The sequence below is a fragment of the Drosophila pseudoobscura genome, chromosome X (genome assembly GCF_009870125.1).
Source record: "Drosophila pseudoobscura strain MV-25-SWS-2005 chromosome X, UCI_Dpse_MV25, whole genome shotgun sequence".
NCBI lineage: Eukaryota > Metazoa > Arthropoda > Insecta > Diptera > Drosophilidae > Drosophila > Drosophila pseudoobscura.
Window position 1 is genome coordinate 14,821,101 of NC_046683.1, and position 16,983 is coordinate 14,838,083.

The following is a 16,983-nucleotide window of genomic DNA, read 5'->3' on the forward strand; positions in this document are numbered from 1 at the left end:
ACAAACAACGTCATAGCTATGGTTTTCCTCATTTTATTTTGTACTTCCCCTTAAATGTTTCTGTAATGTAATTGGCTGCGCCTCATTTATAGAACCAGGAGGCCAGGCCTTAAGTCTAAGCTAATCCTAGAGTCCCCGCCTGTACAGGAGATAGGTGAGATCGCGGGTGGGTCGACTGCCGTAGTCGTTGAAGGGCGACTTGAACGGCAGCTGGCTGCCAAAGGTGTCCGCCTCATCTTCGTCGGGGGACCGTCCGATGCCACCTCCCGCTTGAATGGCCGCAGCTGCTGCGTGCTGGGCTCCCGGACTCGATTGGGCCGCATGCAGCTGATCCTCGCTGGAGTTGATGATGGTACGGATGGGTGGCCGGTGGTTGATGTATCGCACTTGTTGTTGTTGCTGCTGTTGCTGCTGCTGGGCCTTGGGTGGATATGGTCTTTGGTATCTGTGTGTGTGTGGCTGCTGTTGGTGTTGGTGTTGGTGTGTGTGTGGGTGTGGGTGTGGTTGTGGGTATTGGTGTATCTGTGTGTGTGCTCGTGGTGTGTATTGTTGGGCATGCTGCTGTGTGTAACCATATCTCTGCTGTTGCTGTTGCTGCTGCTGCTGCTGATGGATCAGGTATCGCTGCTTCATGGCCAAGGCCTCTCCGTCAAGACCCTGCTGTTGCTGCTGCTGCTGCCTGGGGGAGCTTCGTTGCGTATAGCGAGCTCCAGGCTGCTGCTGCTGCTGTTGCATGGAGTCTGGTCGCTCTGCCCCCGGCAGATACTCATGGTGCACCTCCTCGTGAATGCCATTCTGTGTCTGATTGACCAGACGATTGTACTCTTCATTGGTGCCGCCCACCTGCAGGTGAATGGCATGCTTGAAGTCATCCCCCAGATGCTTCATCCAGAATGTGTCATCCACGTCTCCGGTGGTAAAGATGCGCGTGGTCTGGCCGCTCTTGGCCTTGCCCACCACCGCATTGGTGGCGGACAGCACATCAATCACATCGTACTCCTGCTTCGACGCAGAGCCACTGCCCGGCGGCGACAGCTGCTCCACGCGCGCCGCCTTCCGAAGATCGCCAGTGATCAGACGATCGGTGGTCTCTGGTATGGACGGACTGGGACTAGTGGCCTCGTCGTCATCGATATCCTCACTGGCCGTGGTATCGTTGATATTCTACGGAATATGATGGACGCTTAGTTCGGTTCTTGGCTTTGGGGGGAATCTCGAAGACTTACCTCTGGTCGGACTCGGCCCAGAGCCAGCATCAGCAGCAAGAGCAGCAGTGGCCAACTGCAGTGGACTTTCGATTCCATTTCGATGGAGCTCGCATTTGACTGAACCCGGGGCAGTCAATGGATTCCATTTAAATAGCCACCAAAAACACCGCCACTGCCACTCTGCCACTCTGCCACTGCCATGAATGCTCAGGTTACGCGCCAAGTCCGAAACAGAAGAAAAAAAACGGAAGAAAAACGTGCCGGGACGTGATCTATGGTCAGATACTCAGATGTGTATCATCATCAACGAATCTGTTGTGATCTTGATGCGTCAGTCCCAAAGCCGTAGCCGTAGCCGTAGTCGTAGCCAGGCAGAGATCGTACGAGACAGTGAAAAGCACTCACTCCCAGGGCCATTGGAAATTGTTTTTACTGAATGATTTAACCAGCTCTCTCTCTCTCTCTCTCTCTCTCCGACTCTTACCTCAGAATGGGGCAATTCTTATCGTCTGGCATTGGCAAAGGAGTACAAATAATAGGTATATCCCACAAGACTGTCTGTCTGTCTGTCTTCCCAATGGATTTCTTCAATGCTGTTCAGTGTTCTTTTTATCTCGTATCTCTCTCTCTCTCTATATGTAGAGATTTTGGCTCAATCCAAAAGAATTTTACTGGCTTGAATGATCAACAACTTGCACATAATCGTTCTTACTATGGAACCGCAGCCATGGCATGCAGCCATTAACAGATCGTGATAAATATTCATTTTTTGGAATAATTGAGCTTATACGAGCATGTTCACTAATTCATTAAATTGAATGCCGAATCTTTGATAACATTGAATTTTGATATCACATTTTATCACGATAAAGACCTGTTTGTGTGCAAAGGAAAAAATGGATCAATGATAATATTATGTACCACAAAATGTATGAAATATATACCTTTGTATGATTATACTTTTACCTCAGACTCGGCTTGAAAATATAGCAAAAAGGTATAGCATATAACATACATATGTTCCATACAAATCCATCCTTAAATTTTAAACGTTAAAATTCTGGAGCATCCTTTTGGCGGAAAATATACTTTGGCAATGGGCAAAAACTAAACAATGAAAGTCCTCCTCCAAACACTGGACATCTTCAAGCCTCGTTCGGGTTCTAGGCTTTCCAAGATTTCCCCTTGGAAATATACAGACTATAGCGGAACAGTTGTCCAAAGAGGAAATGCTTCGGTGTTACAAATATTGTACAATACTTTTCCCAGTCTTAAAACTTACGGTCTGGTACAGTCTCTCTTTTATTCTTTATTGATGGCTACGCCTTATCCGTTGTGCTTGGGGATCGCAGTTGGACTTCTTTGCTGTGTGGGGAAAAAGAGGAGTTCTAACTTGCCGGTGATTGGCCTTGATTACCTGGGCAGAAAGTAGTAGTCCAAGGTGTTTCCTCTTTCTGATCCATTCTGATGGAGGCACTCCTTCTGCATTCTGCTGGCAGGTGTAAGCAATTGCAAGCCATCCTCTGGGGAGGTCTAGTAGGAGCAACGGAACAGCAAGGACCGCGGCTCTACATTCATATCCGATACTCAGTCAGTATGGACGCCAGAGGACGCACACTGCACGAGGAAGAGGGTGGGTGAGGGAGAGCAAGAGTGAGAGTGAGAATGAGTAAGAGGAAGCGCGTGGAAGGCGCTGTTTCTTCTGGCTATAATAATGATCCGATCCAAGCCAGATTCGACAATCATTTTCTATGATTCTTTGTTTTCGGTTGATCATTTTTACGGGCATACTTTTAGGGGAATACATTTCGCGTACGCAACCTGAGGAACCGAACCCCACCGCCCCAAAAATCAAATCAAGCGTATCCAAGCATTTTAATCAAAAGCAAATATTTTATTAAACTCTGAATTGGAGCAAAAAAAAAAACGTGGAGAGCTGCAGAAAGACAAGGCGAAACGTAGACAGAAATTGTGGAGTGTGGAGGACAGAGTGCGAGAGAGATGGAGGTGGAGGTGGAGAGAGGGAGAGGGAGAGGAAAGGGATAGGGTAGGTGGTCAGAAATCTAGTTACATTTATATGCAAGACTCCCCAGAATGGTGCTCCACTGGCCTACATTCGGAGACCCCATTTGGCCGACCTCAGCATATTGATTGGGTGCGGTTCGCGTTGGTTTTGGGTTTGGGTTTGGGTTTTCGGTTTTCGGTTTTGGGTGTCTCTTCAGTAGCCCTCATCGTGGTTGCAGCTGCAAAGAGAAGAAAAAACAAAGGGGACAGTGAATGAAAAAGAAACGCCAACATCATTTTCAATTTATTACATATGTATATTCATTTTTTTTTGCTTGGTGGGGGGATGGTGGTGGTGGGGTTTTCTTCTTATGGAACTATGTAAATTAGATGTAAGCTAAAGATCACGTTGGGACTCTGGGGGGCTAGAACCAGGCTCGCAGGTACTCGGAAATGGGTGGCACATTGTAGGTGTCGATACTGTAGCCGTTCTGGACATGGCTGTTGTAGCCATAGGTCTTGGCGGGCGTCGTGGAGTAGTCGGCATGGAGGGTATGGTCCGGCTCAGTGGCCGAGTCGAAGCCCCAGCCGCCGAGGCGGCCGTCAATGAGCTTCTTGAGGAAGTCCGTTGTTTGCCTCTTCTGGTGGGGCTCGGGATAGTGCGTGCTCGACTCCAGATAGTGCGGATGCGGGTAGACAATCTCTGAGATGAGTCTGTCCAGCTGAGAGTCGGACACATGCTGTACGGGATAGCCACCGCCGCTGCCCAGCAGAGCAGATGTATAGCCGCGCCGCGTCACCGACTCCAAGTCGCCGGCAAACTGCAGCGGCGTGGAGCCCTGCTCCAGCGGATCGGGCACGGAGGTCGTCGACAGCAGACTGCGAAGCTGCGAATCATCCACATACTTGTAGTCGTCCAGTGGCAGACCCAATGGCGATGGGATCTGCAGTGGATAGTAGCCCAAAGCGGCTCGCTTGGCCGGTATGGTATTCTGCTGTTCTGTCGTCACTGGCAGCTCTGTTTGATCTTCCGTCGGATCGAACTCTTTGCCAGCCTCTTCGGTGGCTGGAGGGAGAGGCTGAGGAGGAGGAGGCCCGACTGCCGTAATGGCGCCACAGCCCATATGACACTGGCCCGGCTGGAAATTTGGATTCAGCGTCTCCGGCATGAACTGTATGATCTCGGGGGCCGTCAAGTCAATCTGGGCACGTTCCCGCTCCAGCAGATCGAATTCTCCTTTGATATCACGCTTGGCCAGCCGCCTACCCAATCCCAACCAGCCAGCCGGTGACTTCTTGGTCTTGCGCTTCGTCTTTGGGGATGGTTCATGCGACTCTGCTGGCATTAGGCCAAAGAGTTTCAGCTTCTGCTGCTGATGCTGCTGCTGGGCGGCCAAATCCTTGTGATAGAGCTTCACGTAGCGTGGGGGTCGCTCTTGGAGCTGTTGCTGGCGCATTAGACGCCTGCGGATCAATGAGCCGGGCGTGCGCAGGTCACGACGACGACGTATGGCATTGGGGGACCTTGGGCCTGGGTCTGGGCCTGGGCCTGGGGCTACATACCTTTGTTTGGGGCTGGAGCAGCTCGAGCAACTGCAGCTGGATGTATGCTTGGCGGCACAATCTGCAAAGGGTAATCATGGTTAACAATGGCAGGGTATGGGTTGATCTCCCACTCACCTCCTTTGTTGACCGTCACCCGATCGACTTTGGCGTACAGCTTGGATTCGGGATACTTGGGCGGTGGCGGAGTCCTGGGCTGTTCGACGGTGAAATCGAAGCTATAGCTGATCTTCGCCTTGGTCTGGACGGGTTTTTCCACACGATAGCCATAATCGCTGGTCCCATACTTCTTGGGCTTGGGCGGATTGGGCACATTCAGCTGATAGCCCAGCTGGGTGGGACAGGCACAGCCCTCTCCCGTGTAGACGACCTCCACAGGAGCCGACTGGACCAGGCCTAGTACCACAACCAGGCCCAGAAGGGTTATCAATTGGCGCATAATTCGTTCGTTTGGATCTGTGTGCGGAATCCGGATCGATGTGTGCTTTCGTGTCTGCCGTTGGGGCTACTACTAGCCGCAGCTTCAATTGTCGCATTCTTTATATGGAACCGTTGCATCCACCGATGCAATGTCTCACGCAGCCGCCGGCCACTGACCACGTCGCATGGGGCACTGTGTGCCCCAACGAGCAGCTCGTTGAACTTGAACTTCGGCAAGGTTTTCACTATATGCTCTCCCCTCTGTGTTGTGGTTGTTTTTGGGTTTCGCTGACCTTTTCAAATTTCAAAATTTGCATTTGCTTTCGCATTGGGTCATGTTTTCCATCAAAAGACATGTTCCCAGCTTTCGCTGGTTTTTTCAGTGTCTTTCAGCGTTTAAATTGGCTAAATCCAAATGTTGTGCCAAATTAATTTTCTCATTTGGCTTGTGGCGCGCGTTGATGCTGCCACACATTCCAAGGATGCCATGCCACACAAATACAGTGTTGGGAAGGGGGGGAAGGGAAGGCCCTCTGCCTCTGCTTTGGGATCGCAAAGTTTCAATTGTGTGTATTTTCTTATGTCATTACCTCTGCTCTGCTCTCTCGCTTGCCCTGACTGCATTCGTTTTCGTTCGGCTTCCGCCATCGGTGGCTCTCTCTGCCTGCCATCTGCAGGGGAAGTTCCTCGTGTGGTTCTGCGCCTCGGCTAACGCTGACTGAATTTACTTCGATTCCCCTCTGCTCTGTCTTTGCTCTGTTTTCACCCTGTCTCTGCTGCTCTGCTCTGCTAAATGCTTTCAATCAATTGCTTGTTGTGGCTAATCAACAGCATGCATCTCACTCACGCTCAACAACACCAAATCAGCTCTAACCGCCCTCTACCTCACGATCCACTCCACTCTCCGATCGCATTCTCTTTCACTCTCTCAGTAATGCAATAGGAAAATGATAAGATGCAGCCAAGTAACTGTAACGCAAGCACGCAGGAAAGATGAGTCAATTCATGCCCAGCCTATTGGAAAAAAATAAATGTGTAAAAAGTACATATTTGGATTTAGTAGTCTTGGAAAATCATCAGGAATTTACAGTTTATTCAGTTCATTCGAGAAGTCGGAGCAACACGGAAGTAAATAAAATTCAATATTTTAAATTACAGAAGTGCAAACACTTTGTTTTTAAAAGTGTTTGTTTAAAGTGCTAATGGAAAACTATTTATCAAGCATTAACGTGCAGAAAATAATTGACCTATGACAATTTTTAGTAATTCTTTTGGTGTCATATTTTTAGAGTTTCTTGTCAATCTGATTTCGTTCAATAAAAACAAATTCTCTTTATTTGTACAGGCCTTGGCTCGTCTAGACGGTTTTTTGGGATGTTTCCCATGGATATACATATGTAGATATCCTCGCTAGACGCGTCTCCCTTCTTGGCTAGAAGAGCCTCTTCTGGAGCTGTCTTCACTGGGTTTGGCTTTTTGTGTGCCTCGTCGTCCGAAGCACTAACCTCACTGCTGGAAATATCCTCCGAAGAACGATCCTCAATGGAGATTAAGATCACTGCTTAAGGCCATGAAGCTGTGTGGAGCGTAGACGGAAGTAAACAAGGAGGTCGGATGCCAGTTTTTTCAGTCGGTTCGAAAGGTCGGAGGTAAGTCGAATTCTAAATGAAATCCTAGTAAAAAAAAGCTTCAAAAGAAACAAATTCTCTTTAGTTTTAAAGAAGCTCAACTGGTGGGACCTGGTCGGCCCATCATCGTTGGACTTCCCACAAAGGCAAACAATCTGCCAAGAAAGTGAAATTTTTCTCCATTGAAATCGGATCGTTCGTCGGAGATAATTTCCAGTATTGAGACTAGTACTTAAAGGACGAAGCCCGCCAAAAAGTCAGTCCAGATGGCAGACTCTCATCTCTCGCAACCCCTCGGGCGATGAAACCAAAGGTCTCCAGCAAGGACTACGACAATCGATAAGGAAGAGCCTATCAAGAAGCCACAACTCTGAAGACATCAGAAGAGAGATACATAGGTTCCGACCTAAGGAACCAGTGGCTGCTTAAATCTAGCATATGAATGCCTGGCAGTGAGAGAACTTGAATGAAATAAATGTAGATTAATGTATAGCCACGTTTGTGTTTGTTTTTTGCATAAATAGTGAGAAGTCAATATATTTAAACTCTAAGCCAGACAGACAAACATCCATCCATTCATTCCTTAGCATAAATAGTAGATATTTACAATCGGAAGGATGAGCAGGATATGCCTAATAGCAGCTACCAGCATCTGGCTCCTGGCGATTCGCATTGCGGTAGGAGGTTATGCGTCCCGGCTTGAATCCACAATCAACGGAAACCTTGCCGGCCACCTTGCCGTAGCCATCGCTGGAGGCGCTCTTGGAGGCGTAGCTGCTGGAGCCGTAGCTGCTGGAGCCATAGCTGCTAGAGCCATAGCTCGAGCGGGAACTGGTTATTTTCTTGAACTTGGGGTTCTTAAATTGCTCGGTTATGTAGCCCAGCTGCTTGTAGGTCAACTGGGGGGCCGGCTCATCATCGGACTGCTGTTGCTCCTCCTCCTCGATGTACTCCTCTTCCTCCTCCTGTTTGGCAACATAGTTGGGCTTCTTCAGAGTGATGACCTCGCTCTTCAGCTTGAAGAGATTCTCCTCGGGCACATTGGAGAACTGTACCTTTTGAACACCATCCACAGGCTTCTGTGCAAAGCCAAAGGCCAGTTTAGCCTCGGGCACATTGATGGCCTTGCCGGCCTGGGCGGCCAGGCTCACACTGATGGGATCTGCGGCCGGACTGTTATCTTCCGCCTTCTCGGCCGCATAGGCAATGCTGTGAAAGTTACAGGTGGTTAGCACATGGGACTGACGGTATCGTAATGGGGATGGATCCACTTACTTGCCATAGCTGGAACTGGAGCTGGAGCCACTGCTGTAGCTATCGTCGCTCTGCTGGCATCCGCAGGTGGGCTTGCATGGTGTCGTCTGTGTGTAAATGATTGAGAGTTTCGGGGTATCGTTATAAGGTATCGAATTTGGTTTCTATCATTTTCAGATTGTTGATGCTTAGAAGCACGTACGGAGCGATAATGATGACGGGCGAAGAGCATAATGATGGTGAAGTTTACGGTGACAAGGCATAGTTGAGGCTCTGGCTAGTATTGCAACCCACGACTCACTGGCGGCTCTCTGATAAAGAGCTCGACGCGGAAATACTATGTACTGCAGCTGAGGATGATGATGTTCTCGATGATGATGGATGCGCGCATTGATTAAAATTAGTTACTGGTCCCGAATCTATTGTGCTAGGGCTAATTCTAGGACTTAAGCTATTATGAGTGGTTAGTCATGTTGGTTAGATTTGATACTGGTAGCCGGATGGACGCCTCTTGTAGCAATCGATATGCTCCAGACGTTGCAGACGCTCGGCCAGACGGCGAGCCGCCAGTGTTTTGGCCTCGAGTGCACCCTCGAGCATACGGCGACCCAAGAGATTGTTGAAGGCGTGCACATATTGAAAGAGATCACGTACTTTTCCGCAGGTCTTGGGCAGTTGGGCGGGTTCGATCAGCTGCTTGCTGCACCAGCAATTGTCACCGATCGGCGAGAGGTTCACATCGCTGGGCTCATAGTAGCGGGGCTTCGGACGCACAATTGTCGGTCCTTGGCAGCTTTGGCAATAGTCGGAACCCTTTTCCGAGCACACACAGGCAGCCAGCAGCTGTAAAACCAATAGAAATTTTTAATTAAACACATTTTTTTGTTTATTAAGTAAACACACGCGAAATTTGTAAACAGTGTTCGCTAACGTCAAAAGAGCTTTCTTCAATCCGTCACATTAGTCGTCGCACTTGCACACGCACAATTATTGCCGGTCCCGTTCAAATGAAATGTTCTTGCTCGCTCTTTCCTTCGATATGCTTACCGCTTGAGTGCAGTGCATCGCCAGCAGCAATGAGAGAAACAGTTTACAGGCTTGCATTCTGGTCTGCTTTGGGGCTTGGCTTTGGTTTGGTTTTCTTATCGGTCGCGTGCCGCTCGGTGCTCGTTAAAAGTTTGAACTGCTAATGGAGTGGTCCACACGTTTTATATACCCCAGAAGACTGTGAATCGCTGCTTGGGGTCTCGTCATTGCAGTTGCTCTCAGAACATTAGTTTTGGTTGTTGTTGCCGTGTTTCTCTCGATTCGGGCTAAAAGAAATCTTGGCCATTCATGGTTAAGGTTCAGTGCAGCATCACACTCGGCAGCATCCAGCTCAGCGCTTTCTCGATTGAACTTGACTGGCCCACACCAGGGTCAGGTTCAGGTTCAGGTGCGGGCGGCGCTGTCTGCTGATGCTGCAGCGACGCGACCGCCACCGCCACCGCCGCTGCTCGAAGCCAGTAGGTACGTGCTCCCCGGAATTGGGCAGCGCCCAACCTGATATTGATAAAAACAAAACTACCATAAAGAGACAAATCTGTTGAATTCCATAGAATTTCATATCGCCCCGCCACCCCGTCGTCGGCGACAAAATTAACAATGAAGTTGCGACAAAGTCGAAATGTTATAGGAATTGTATTGCGATTAGGCTGTAGCTGCGTGTTCCCAATCCGCAAATTGGGTCAGCGTCATCTCGCGAATTGACCCCCGGGAGCAGACGAGACGCCAAAGAAGCGGAATCAGGCCGTTAACCTAATTTCTGGATGTTGTTGTTTTCGGGCTCGGCTCTAATCAAAACAACAATACACAAAAATACGCCTATCGATGGGAGATTGCAGTCGCAGTTCCTTTTCATCGATAACATTGAGTGAGTGTGTGGGTGTGGGTGTGGGCGTGTGCATATCGAAGTAATCTTGTGCACATTCTTCCATTAAAATCCATTACATGACACATCCGACTAAACACGTCTTTGGCGGTATCATGGTGCATGTGCATTAACTGATGTAACAAGTAATTATGACCGAATACCCGTGTTTTAGCAATTGATTAAATCATTATATTTTTCTATTATGCAATCGAAGTTCGATGACTGAAAGCGATAACGTAAGTAACGGCGCGTGCATATGTGACGTACATATGTGCGGTAAGTAATTATTCTGAAAGAAGCGTTCATCTCCCACTCGGGTTTATCTCTTTCTAGATCAGATCAGATGCTTGTACGGTCTTCCGACCGAGTTGAGTCGAAGTCGCCAGTAGGCAAGCGATCAGCAATTGAATTCATGCAAAGAAGGATGCCAAAGGTCAAAACTCTGCTGGTTATTGGGCAATTACAGGTTAATGGCTCGGCAACACGCCGTAGCTGGAGCCCGGACACAGAAGATCGTCTGTCTGTCTGTCTTATCAGATGTTTTCGTATATAAGCGCTGTGCTGACGTACCCACGAGCTCAGAGCAACGCGAATCACCGCTAGAAGACACCCGGGTTTTCCATTTACACAAATCTTCAAGTATATATTTAAACGAGTATATACCCAAGTAATTCACTGGATGCGAAGCTTATCTTGCCCGAACAGAGTCCAGTTGTTAGAGCCGAGAATTGCTTTCCGTTCAGTACAGTTGTACAGCCGCAAGTAATCGCCAGTAAAAAAGTCGGTGCTCTTCTTCCACACGAAGTCCGGGAAATCCTGCTCATCCAGTCCTCATCCAGCTAAAAATGGCAGCAAAAAGAATGGATTTAAATAAGCGCACCTTTCTGGTGCTGAGTGGCAGCTCGAATCCTTTGGGTCAGACACTGGCTCTGCAGCTATGCAGTCGCTTGGCACCCGGATCTGTTGCCCTTATCCTGGACGATGATCAGGAGAAACTTGCTTCTTTGGAGCAGCTTCTCAGGGAGCTGCTGAAGCCGGATATAGTCCAGCTGAGGACGGGCAAGCTGGATGAGCACCATTCGAATGGTGTAGAGCTGATGGAGCAGGCCTTGAAGCAAGCGGAACTGTCTACCGTCTTCGAGCGTTCCATTATCGTGCACAACGAGGGAGTGGCCGCCACCGAAGTGCTGATGGAGCCACAGTTGTCGCAGGATTGGGCCGCCTACGTCCAGCAGCAGTTGTATGCCCCGGTGGCCCTGAATCAGCGCTGGCTTCACTGCAAACAACTGACTGACGTGGAGAAGCTGGCAATCAACGTGACCTCGTCGCTGCTTGTGCGTCCGTTGATCCACAGCGGTCTACTCTGCTCCTGCAAGCGTGCCAGGGACATGTACTTCCGTGCCATGGCTTCCGAGGAGGCACGCCGCAATGTCCATGTGCTTAGCTATGCCCCTGGCTTGCTTGACTCCCATCAGACCCAGTACGATGTCAACGGCAATATGATTAACCCCGAATCTCTGGTAACGTCGTCCCAGATGCTGCAAATGCCACGCGCCCAGCCGCTGCAGGCCACCCTTAAGCTGATCAATATTCTAGAGAAGATCTCCTTTGTTTCCGGCCACGATGTCGACTACTACGACACATTCGTTTTATGAGTAGAAACCTGGCGGTGGGCTGTGTTCCTGCTGGACTCGGTTCTAACCATGGTCAACGACTTGGAAGCTGTTTTTGATTTAATTGCTTGGGAAATGAATAAACTTTGGCTGCTGACCCCGGTACTGGAGGTGGAGAAGAGCGAGGCACACGAAAAGGAAACCGAAAAACAAAACAAACACGATTTTTATTTGGCTTTCCGGGAAAGAAATCGGTGGGATATCTCTGCTCTTTGCAGGAATGGTTGAAGACATCGATATGTAAGAGATAATCATGATCCGTATGAACTGCAGAGAGGATTGTAATAGGAAGAAACTCAAAGAAGTTCAACGAACTTTAGTAGATCTATACAGAGTCGCTATAGCATTCATAAAGTGGGTCCGTCAGTCAGTATTCGGGGGAAAACTCCGTAAAAGATTAGCTATATTATATGTACATATATTTCAGTTGAATAGTTCCAGTTCCCACAGAATGAAGATCCCCAGGGAAGAACCGCCTGTTCCGTAGATGAATCAGCGCTTATTGCTACATATAGGATTAAATATGTACATATTTATATTAATGCCTATCGTCAGTTATTTAAAATCCATTTCCAGACAGTACCAGTCGGAATCAGCGATAAGCGAACAAAATTATATATAGAGAGGGGGCACTAGGGCAGTCACGAGAGTAGTAGACTGTTGCCGGGTCCTCCATCAATCTGATAAGAACCGAATCATATGGAGAGCATCATAGAGCAAGAGCTCTATTTCTTATGTTTGTCTATACAAATAATCATTGCCAATATATTGGCAGCTCAGTCTCGGGAGCTGTATTTTAAGTTCCTTTCTGTAGCATTGGATTAATGTACATATATAGTACATATTTTGTAGGTTTTTTTCATAGCGCATACCAATTATGGTTTGCCATAAAAGTGATCCCTGTCGGTAAATATATGTACATAGATACATATGTATGTAGGGACAAAAATACCCTAGATTTTTACAAACATACACACACACACATACCTAGGAGGAATTTTGTGTTATAAAACACTCTAACTCTAATAAAGAATTAATGGACCAGATCTTGGGAAAATGGCTCAGAAAGTTAAACCAGATCAGATCCCTTGTTGGACGCTTCAAGGCATACTTTGGGGGCTAAGAAAATACAAATTAAATTGATCAATTAGAAGTCTAAAGCATGTACAAATTACATTGCAAGCTTTTTCTGCTTATCCATGGGGAAGGAAGCTTTTAGTTTTAGTGTTTTTTTTCCTTAATTTAATCGATTGACCTTGACTTTGAAATCGAATACGGTCTAGGCATGAATTTGTGGATGCGAATTTATTGTGCAGATTTTTAGAATTTAATGTTTTTTTAGGGGGGATTCAATTGGCCAATTAATCGACCATTAATCATTAAGTAGGCACAGCGATAACCTTTCCGTTTAAAGCAAAGCTTAGATCAAAAGCACCTTCGTACCGGGCAATGTGTGCGAGTGAGAGGGTTAACACGAGAGCTTTAGTCAGCTGTGCGATAGCTGTCAGAAAAAACGTCGGCTAACTGTTGCCTGCCAGAGATTGAAAAATTAGAAAGTCTCAGCATGGATCTAAAGCAGAAAACATATCTCCTGGTGACTGGAGCATCGCGTGGCATTGGCCGCGAATTCGCCCAACAGCTGTCGCAACGCATTCAATCTGTGGGTTCGCTGGTTGTGCTGATGGGACGCAGCCAGCCGCTGCTCGAGGAGACAAAGGCCAACATTTTGAAGGAAAGTCCAGATCTGTCTGTTCGCACGTTCGCTTTGGAGTTGAGCACAGCCAGGGCCGAAGATTTTGGCGGTATCATATTCGAATCCCTCAACCATGCAGAGGCGTATCCGCGCAACTTCCAGCGCGCTGTTATCATCCACAATGCGGGCACAGTCGGCGACACTTCCAAGCGTGCTCGGGAGATCGGTGACACGGAGTATCTGCAGCAGTATTACCACACCAATGTGTTCTCCGCCATTGCCCTCAACTGCCAGTTCATGCGCATCTTTGGTGACGTCCCCAAGCTGGTGGTCAACCTAAGCACCCTGGCGGCCATAGCCCCAATCTCATCGATGGCCTACTATTGCACTGTGAAGGCTGCCAGGGAGATGTATTTCCGTGTGCTGGCCACCGAGGAGTCAGCACCGGGCACTCTGGTGCTCAACTATGCGCCCGGAATGATTGACACCCAGATGACAGTTCAGGTGCAGCGCGAGGCTCACGATCCCGCGGTGGTGGCCATGTTCCGGGAGCAGCGTGAGGCCAAAACAATGCTGACACCGCCTCAGACAACGGAGCGATTCATCCAGGTGCTGGAGGCACAACGGTTCAAGTCCGGCGACCATGTCGACTACAAAGATCACGATGCGGCCTAGATTAGAAGGCAAATATTACCACATTTTGTATGTTTATTGGATAGTTGTATTAAAATTTAAACGCAAAAAATGAATTGACTATGTGTTAAAGGATATCCGGGTTCGACAGTTTGCTAAAAGAAATCCGCCGCTGCACTGCGAGGCTTTATGGGGATCTTGAGAAGGTCGTCTGTTATTGTGGAGCCCGTGTCGATGATGGTGTTCCTGGATGGTGTTGTGATTCGTCTGGGCTTCCCCAGCGGGGTTGTGCTCTTCACCAGACCGGGCGTGATCTTTCTCTTCCTGGCCGCACCCGGCGTTGGAGTGTGTGATAGGCTGGGTGTGCAGCGCAAGCCTAGCTTGGCGGTGGCCAGATGCTGGGCAGCCGGTGACATGCTGGCCAAGCGCTCCATGTTGGTACGGATCAGCGGGGAGCCGATGTTGCGTCGGGCAGTGTCGAAAGCAACTTGTTTTTGGTTGCGCATCTTCTCGCTGACTCTTTCGGCCAAAGCAATGGCAATGTTCTCGCGCCGGGAGTTCTCGTTGATACGGAACGAGGGTCCCTGGGTGGGACGCAGCGGAGTGTCACCTCCATCCAGGCGGAAGGGCGTGCCATCGATCTCGCCCCAGGTCATGATCGGGGAGAAGGCCACACCCGGATGTGGCGAGGGAGAGCGTAGTAGCTCGAAGCCGCGTATGCGTGGTGTGGCTGTGGGATCGTTTTCTCCAACCGCTGGGTCTGTAGCCTTTTTATTTTCTACCTCCTGATGTTTGTTGTTCAAGCTATCTGGAAGTCTGGTGGCCTCGTGCTTGATGCTCATTCGGCGTTCTGCTGCCTGCACACGCTCCTCCTCGGTCAACTCAACCCCGTCCGGCACATACATGACCGAGTTCATGTTTGTGTACTTCCAAGTCTCGATCTTCCTCAGCGGATCGGGCTCCTCGAACTGCTTCTCGATGCTAGGCAACATAAGGGCGCGCTTCAGCTGATCCGCGGACAGCTGTTCGTGGTTGTACAGCAGGGCATACTTCTGGCGCAGTTTCTCCTCGGCTGTCTCAATGATTTCCTGGAAGCTCTGGTTGTCCTCGCTCGTGTAGCTCTGCAGGAAGGCGTCAAGCGACATCTTGGAGGGTAACGAATCGCCCTCGGTAGAGCTGCGAGCGCTGCTGCTGGTGGTGGAGCACGGTGTGTCAGCACGCTGGAGAGGAGTGTTGCTGCGACTTCCTTGGCTTACAGGCGTCTCAAAGGTGGCCGGTGACATGGCTAACGCAAGGGACAAACAGATGAGTTATATATGGAAACTTCTTTAACCGGCTACTCACCATTGTTGTTACGGTTGTTCCGTCTACCGTTCCTGCAGCCCATCCTTGGAATCCTGCCCAGGCTGTAGCGCGCCCGTATCTCTGCCATTTGCAAAAAGTCACGACGCGCCTCAGCCTCAAGGTAATCATTCTGGGCCCGCAACTTCTCCAGGTCGGGAAAGAAGTCCCGCTGTATAATCTTGGACATTTCTTCTATGTACTGCTCTTCGGTGAGAATTTTTGGTTTGTTTTTGCGTCGCACGAGATCTGTGGGCTTCTTGAAATCTGCCAGAGCAGTGTTCTGGGCCTTGACCATCTCCATGGCCAGGCTGCCGGGGGTGCCAGGTGTACGTGGCGTCTCAGACATTGTCCTTTAATCCTTTTTACCGCCTGGAAACAATGTTTTTTCCGAAAAATATTTGCTTTGAAATTTTATTAGACAACTATCGACGGACTTATCGAACAAATATACCGTCTGACCCTCAGGAATATACCGAAACATACCATACATTGAAAAAATATACCGTAAATATACTGACGAATTCAAGTTATACTTTACTTATTCCTCGTTTTCGATCTTCCGTGGAATATTCTCAGCTATAAAGCACATTTAGCTATGCCCACATAATTGTATACGATTCATAAATATTTTTTCTACTTAACTGGCTTATTCTAAATACTTGCTTTTATTGGATTTTGCGTAAAAAAAGATTTTAGCGAAAATGGTCAAAAGAAAAAAGCGAAAGAGGATAGTCGTTCATATTGTTCAATTTTTATATTCTCTTGAATAATTCTGGAATAAAAACCTTAGTTCTGCCCAAATAATTTTAGGCCGTTGATGAATAAATTTTCTTCAAGATTGCCTAGTTTTTAGTTTTTGCTTTTATTGTATTTTGGCTAAAACAAGGCTTGAACAAAATAGTTAAACAAAAAAAAACAGTCGCAATGTTGCTGGTATTTGAAGACATGATGCGTGTATAGGCCTTTGTATATTTTGTTTATTTAAAATGAAGATACTCTTTGAGCCAAACAAATCAGTGAAATCATACAGGTCGTCATCATCAAACAGAGAGTTTTTTCCAACTAATCTCTCTGAGAGTTTGTTCGGCTGCATCAATGGCTTGACAAATATATTATCTAAATCCAAATCATCGTCATCGAATGGTAAGGATCTAAGCTTTTGTTCTGGTGTCTTTGGCTCGGGCGAAAAGGAGCTTAGGAATTTTTCAACGGTTTCGCAGGCTTTTTGGGAAGATTTTGACTCGGCTTGGCACTCAAAGACGACGGCCCGTCATAAAATATGGGACTAGACAGAATGGGTCTCAACGGTAGACTGTAACAGTTTTGGGCTTGGGCAGAGTTGATACAATCTCATTGATCTGCTTGGCTGATATGCAAAGCTGTCGGAAGGTGGAATAGGATATTTTTAGTCTAAGAATTTGGGCAGATATCGTGTCTTTCCAATCACCTTGTTGATGGCACAGTGAAAGCCTCTTGGCCGCTTGCAGCAGTCGGCCTCATCGTGGACATTTTCACAGTTGTCACAGGTAGCATCGCAGATCAGAGCCTTGTCGAAGCACTCGCCGGATTGGCAGCTGAACTGATCCACCCGGCATGTGGGACATTCCACTTCAGCCGACTTGTCCGGGAAGTCATTTGGCCGTCACAGCGC

The 16,983-nt window shown here is 48.2% G+C and overlaps 6 protein-coding genes and 1 long non-coding RNA gene across 9 annotated transcripts; 3 read left to right on the forward strand and 4 right to left on the reverse strand.

The window, feature by feature from the left end:
* Nucleotides 1–15: 15 nt before the first annotated feature.
* On the reverse strand, nucleotides 16–1,385 carry Cp7Fc (Chorion protein c at 7F). The gene is made up of 2 exons (XM_001354685.4): nucleotides 1,227–1,385; nucleotides 16–1,164 (listed from the first exon to the last, which is right to left on the reverse strand). Exons 1-2 carry the CDS (start codon nucleotides 1,302–1,304, stop codon nucleotides 127–129), a joined length of 1,116 nt encoding a protein of 371 aa, XP_001354721.3. The 5' UTR covers nucleotides 1,305–1,385; the 3' UTR covers nucleotides 16–126.
* A 2,120-nt stretch (nucleotides 1,386–3,505) lies between these two features.
* On the reverse strand, nucleotides 3,506–5,303 carry Cp7Fb (Chorion protein b at 7F). Its single transcript, XM_001354684.4, has 2 exons — nucleotides 4,893–5,303; nucleotides 3,506–4,836 (listed from the first exon to the last, which is right to left on the reverse strand). Exons 1-2 carry the CDS (start codon nucleotides 5,212–5,214, stop codon nucleotides 3,638–3,640), a joined length of 1,521 nt encoding a protein of 506 aa, XP_001354720.4. The 5' UTR covers nucleotides 5,215–5,303; the 3' UTR covers nucleotides 3,506–3,637.
* A 693-nt stretch (nucleotides 5,304–5,996) lies between these two features.
* On the forward strand, nucleotides 5,997–7,315 carry LOC26532622 (uncharacterized). 2 transcript variants are annotated; one of them, XR_001452746.2, is made up of 3 exons: nucleotides 6,127–6,323; nucleotides 6,541–6,844; nucleotides 6,909–7,315. It is a non-coding gene; the product is annotated as an uncharacterized lncRNA (long non-coding RNA). The 2 variants fall into 2 exon arrangements; XR_004469723.1 differs by having other exon boundaries at nucleotides 5,997–6,323; nucleotides 6,541–7,315.
* A 6-nt stretch (nucleotides 7,316–7,321) lies between these two features.
* Nucleotides 7,322–9,486, reverse strand: Cp7Fa (Chorion protein a at 7F). Of its 2 annotated transcripts, XM_002134002.3 has the most exons (4): nucleotides 9,125–9,486; nucleotides 8,732–8,920; nucleotides 8,099–8,184; nucleotides 7,322–8,032 (listed from the first exon to the last, which is right to left on the reverse strand). In XM_002134002.3, exons 1-4 carry the CDS (start codon nucleotides 9,179–9,181, stop codon nucleotides 7,456–7,458), a joined length of 909 nt encoding a protein of 302 aa, XP_002134038.2. In that variant the 5' UTR covers nucleotides 9,182–9,486; the 3' UTR covers nucleotides 7,322–7,455. The 2 variants fall into 2 exon arrangements, with proteins under 2 accessions (XP_002134038.2, XP_015041583.2); XM_015186097.2 differs by lacking the exons at nucleotides 8,732–8,920; nucleotides 9,125–9,486 and adding an exon at nucleotides 8,280–8,694.
* Nucleotides 9,487–10,564: 1,078 nt separating this feature from the next.
* Nucleotides 10,565–11,817, forward strand: LOC4814899 (sepiapterin reductase). The gene has a single exon (XM_001354681.4). It carries the CDS (start codon nucleotides 10,835–10,837, stop codon nucleotides 11,642–11,644), a length of 810 nt encoding a protein of 269 aa, XP_001354717.2. The 5' UTR covers nucleotides 10,565–10,834; the 3' UTR covers nucleotides 11,645–11,817.
* Nucleotides 11,818–13,135: 1,318 nt separating this feature from the next.
* Nucleotides 13,136–14,104, forward strand: Sptr (Sepiapterin reductase). Its single transcript, XM_001354680.4, has one exon. The coding sequence runs from the start codon at nucleotides 13,227–13,229 to the stop codon at nucleotides 14,028–14,030; it is 804 nt and encodes a 267-aa protein (XP_001354716.3). The 5' UTR covers nucleotides 13,136–13,226; the 3' UTR covers nucleotides 14,031–14,104.
* Es2 (ess-2 splicing factor homolog) lies at nucleotides 14,044–15,788 on the reverse strand. Its single transcript, XM_001354679.4, has 2 exons — nucleotides 15,333–15,788; nucleotides 14,044–15,273 (listed from the first exon to the last, which is right to left on the reverse strand). Exons 1-2 carry the CDS (start codon nucleotides 15,676–15,678, stop codon nucleotides 14,144–14,146), a joined length of 1,476 nt encoding a protein of 491 aa, XP_001354715.2. The 5' UTR covers nucleotides 15,679–15,788; the 3' UTR covers nucleotides 14,044–14,143.
* Between the last annotated feature and the right edge of the window lie 1,195 nt (nucleotides 15,789–16,983).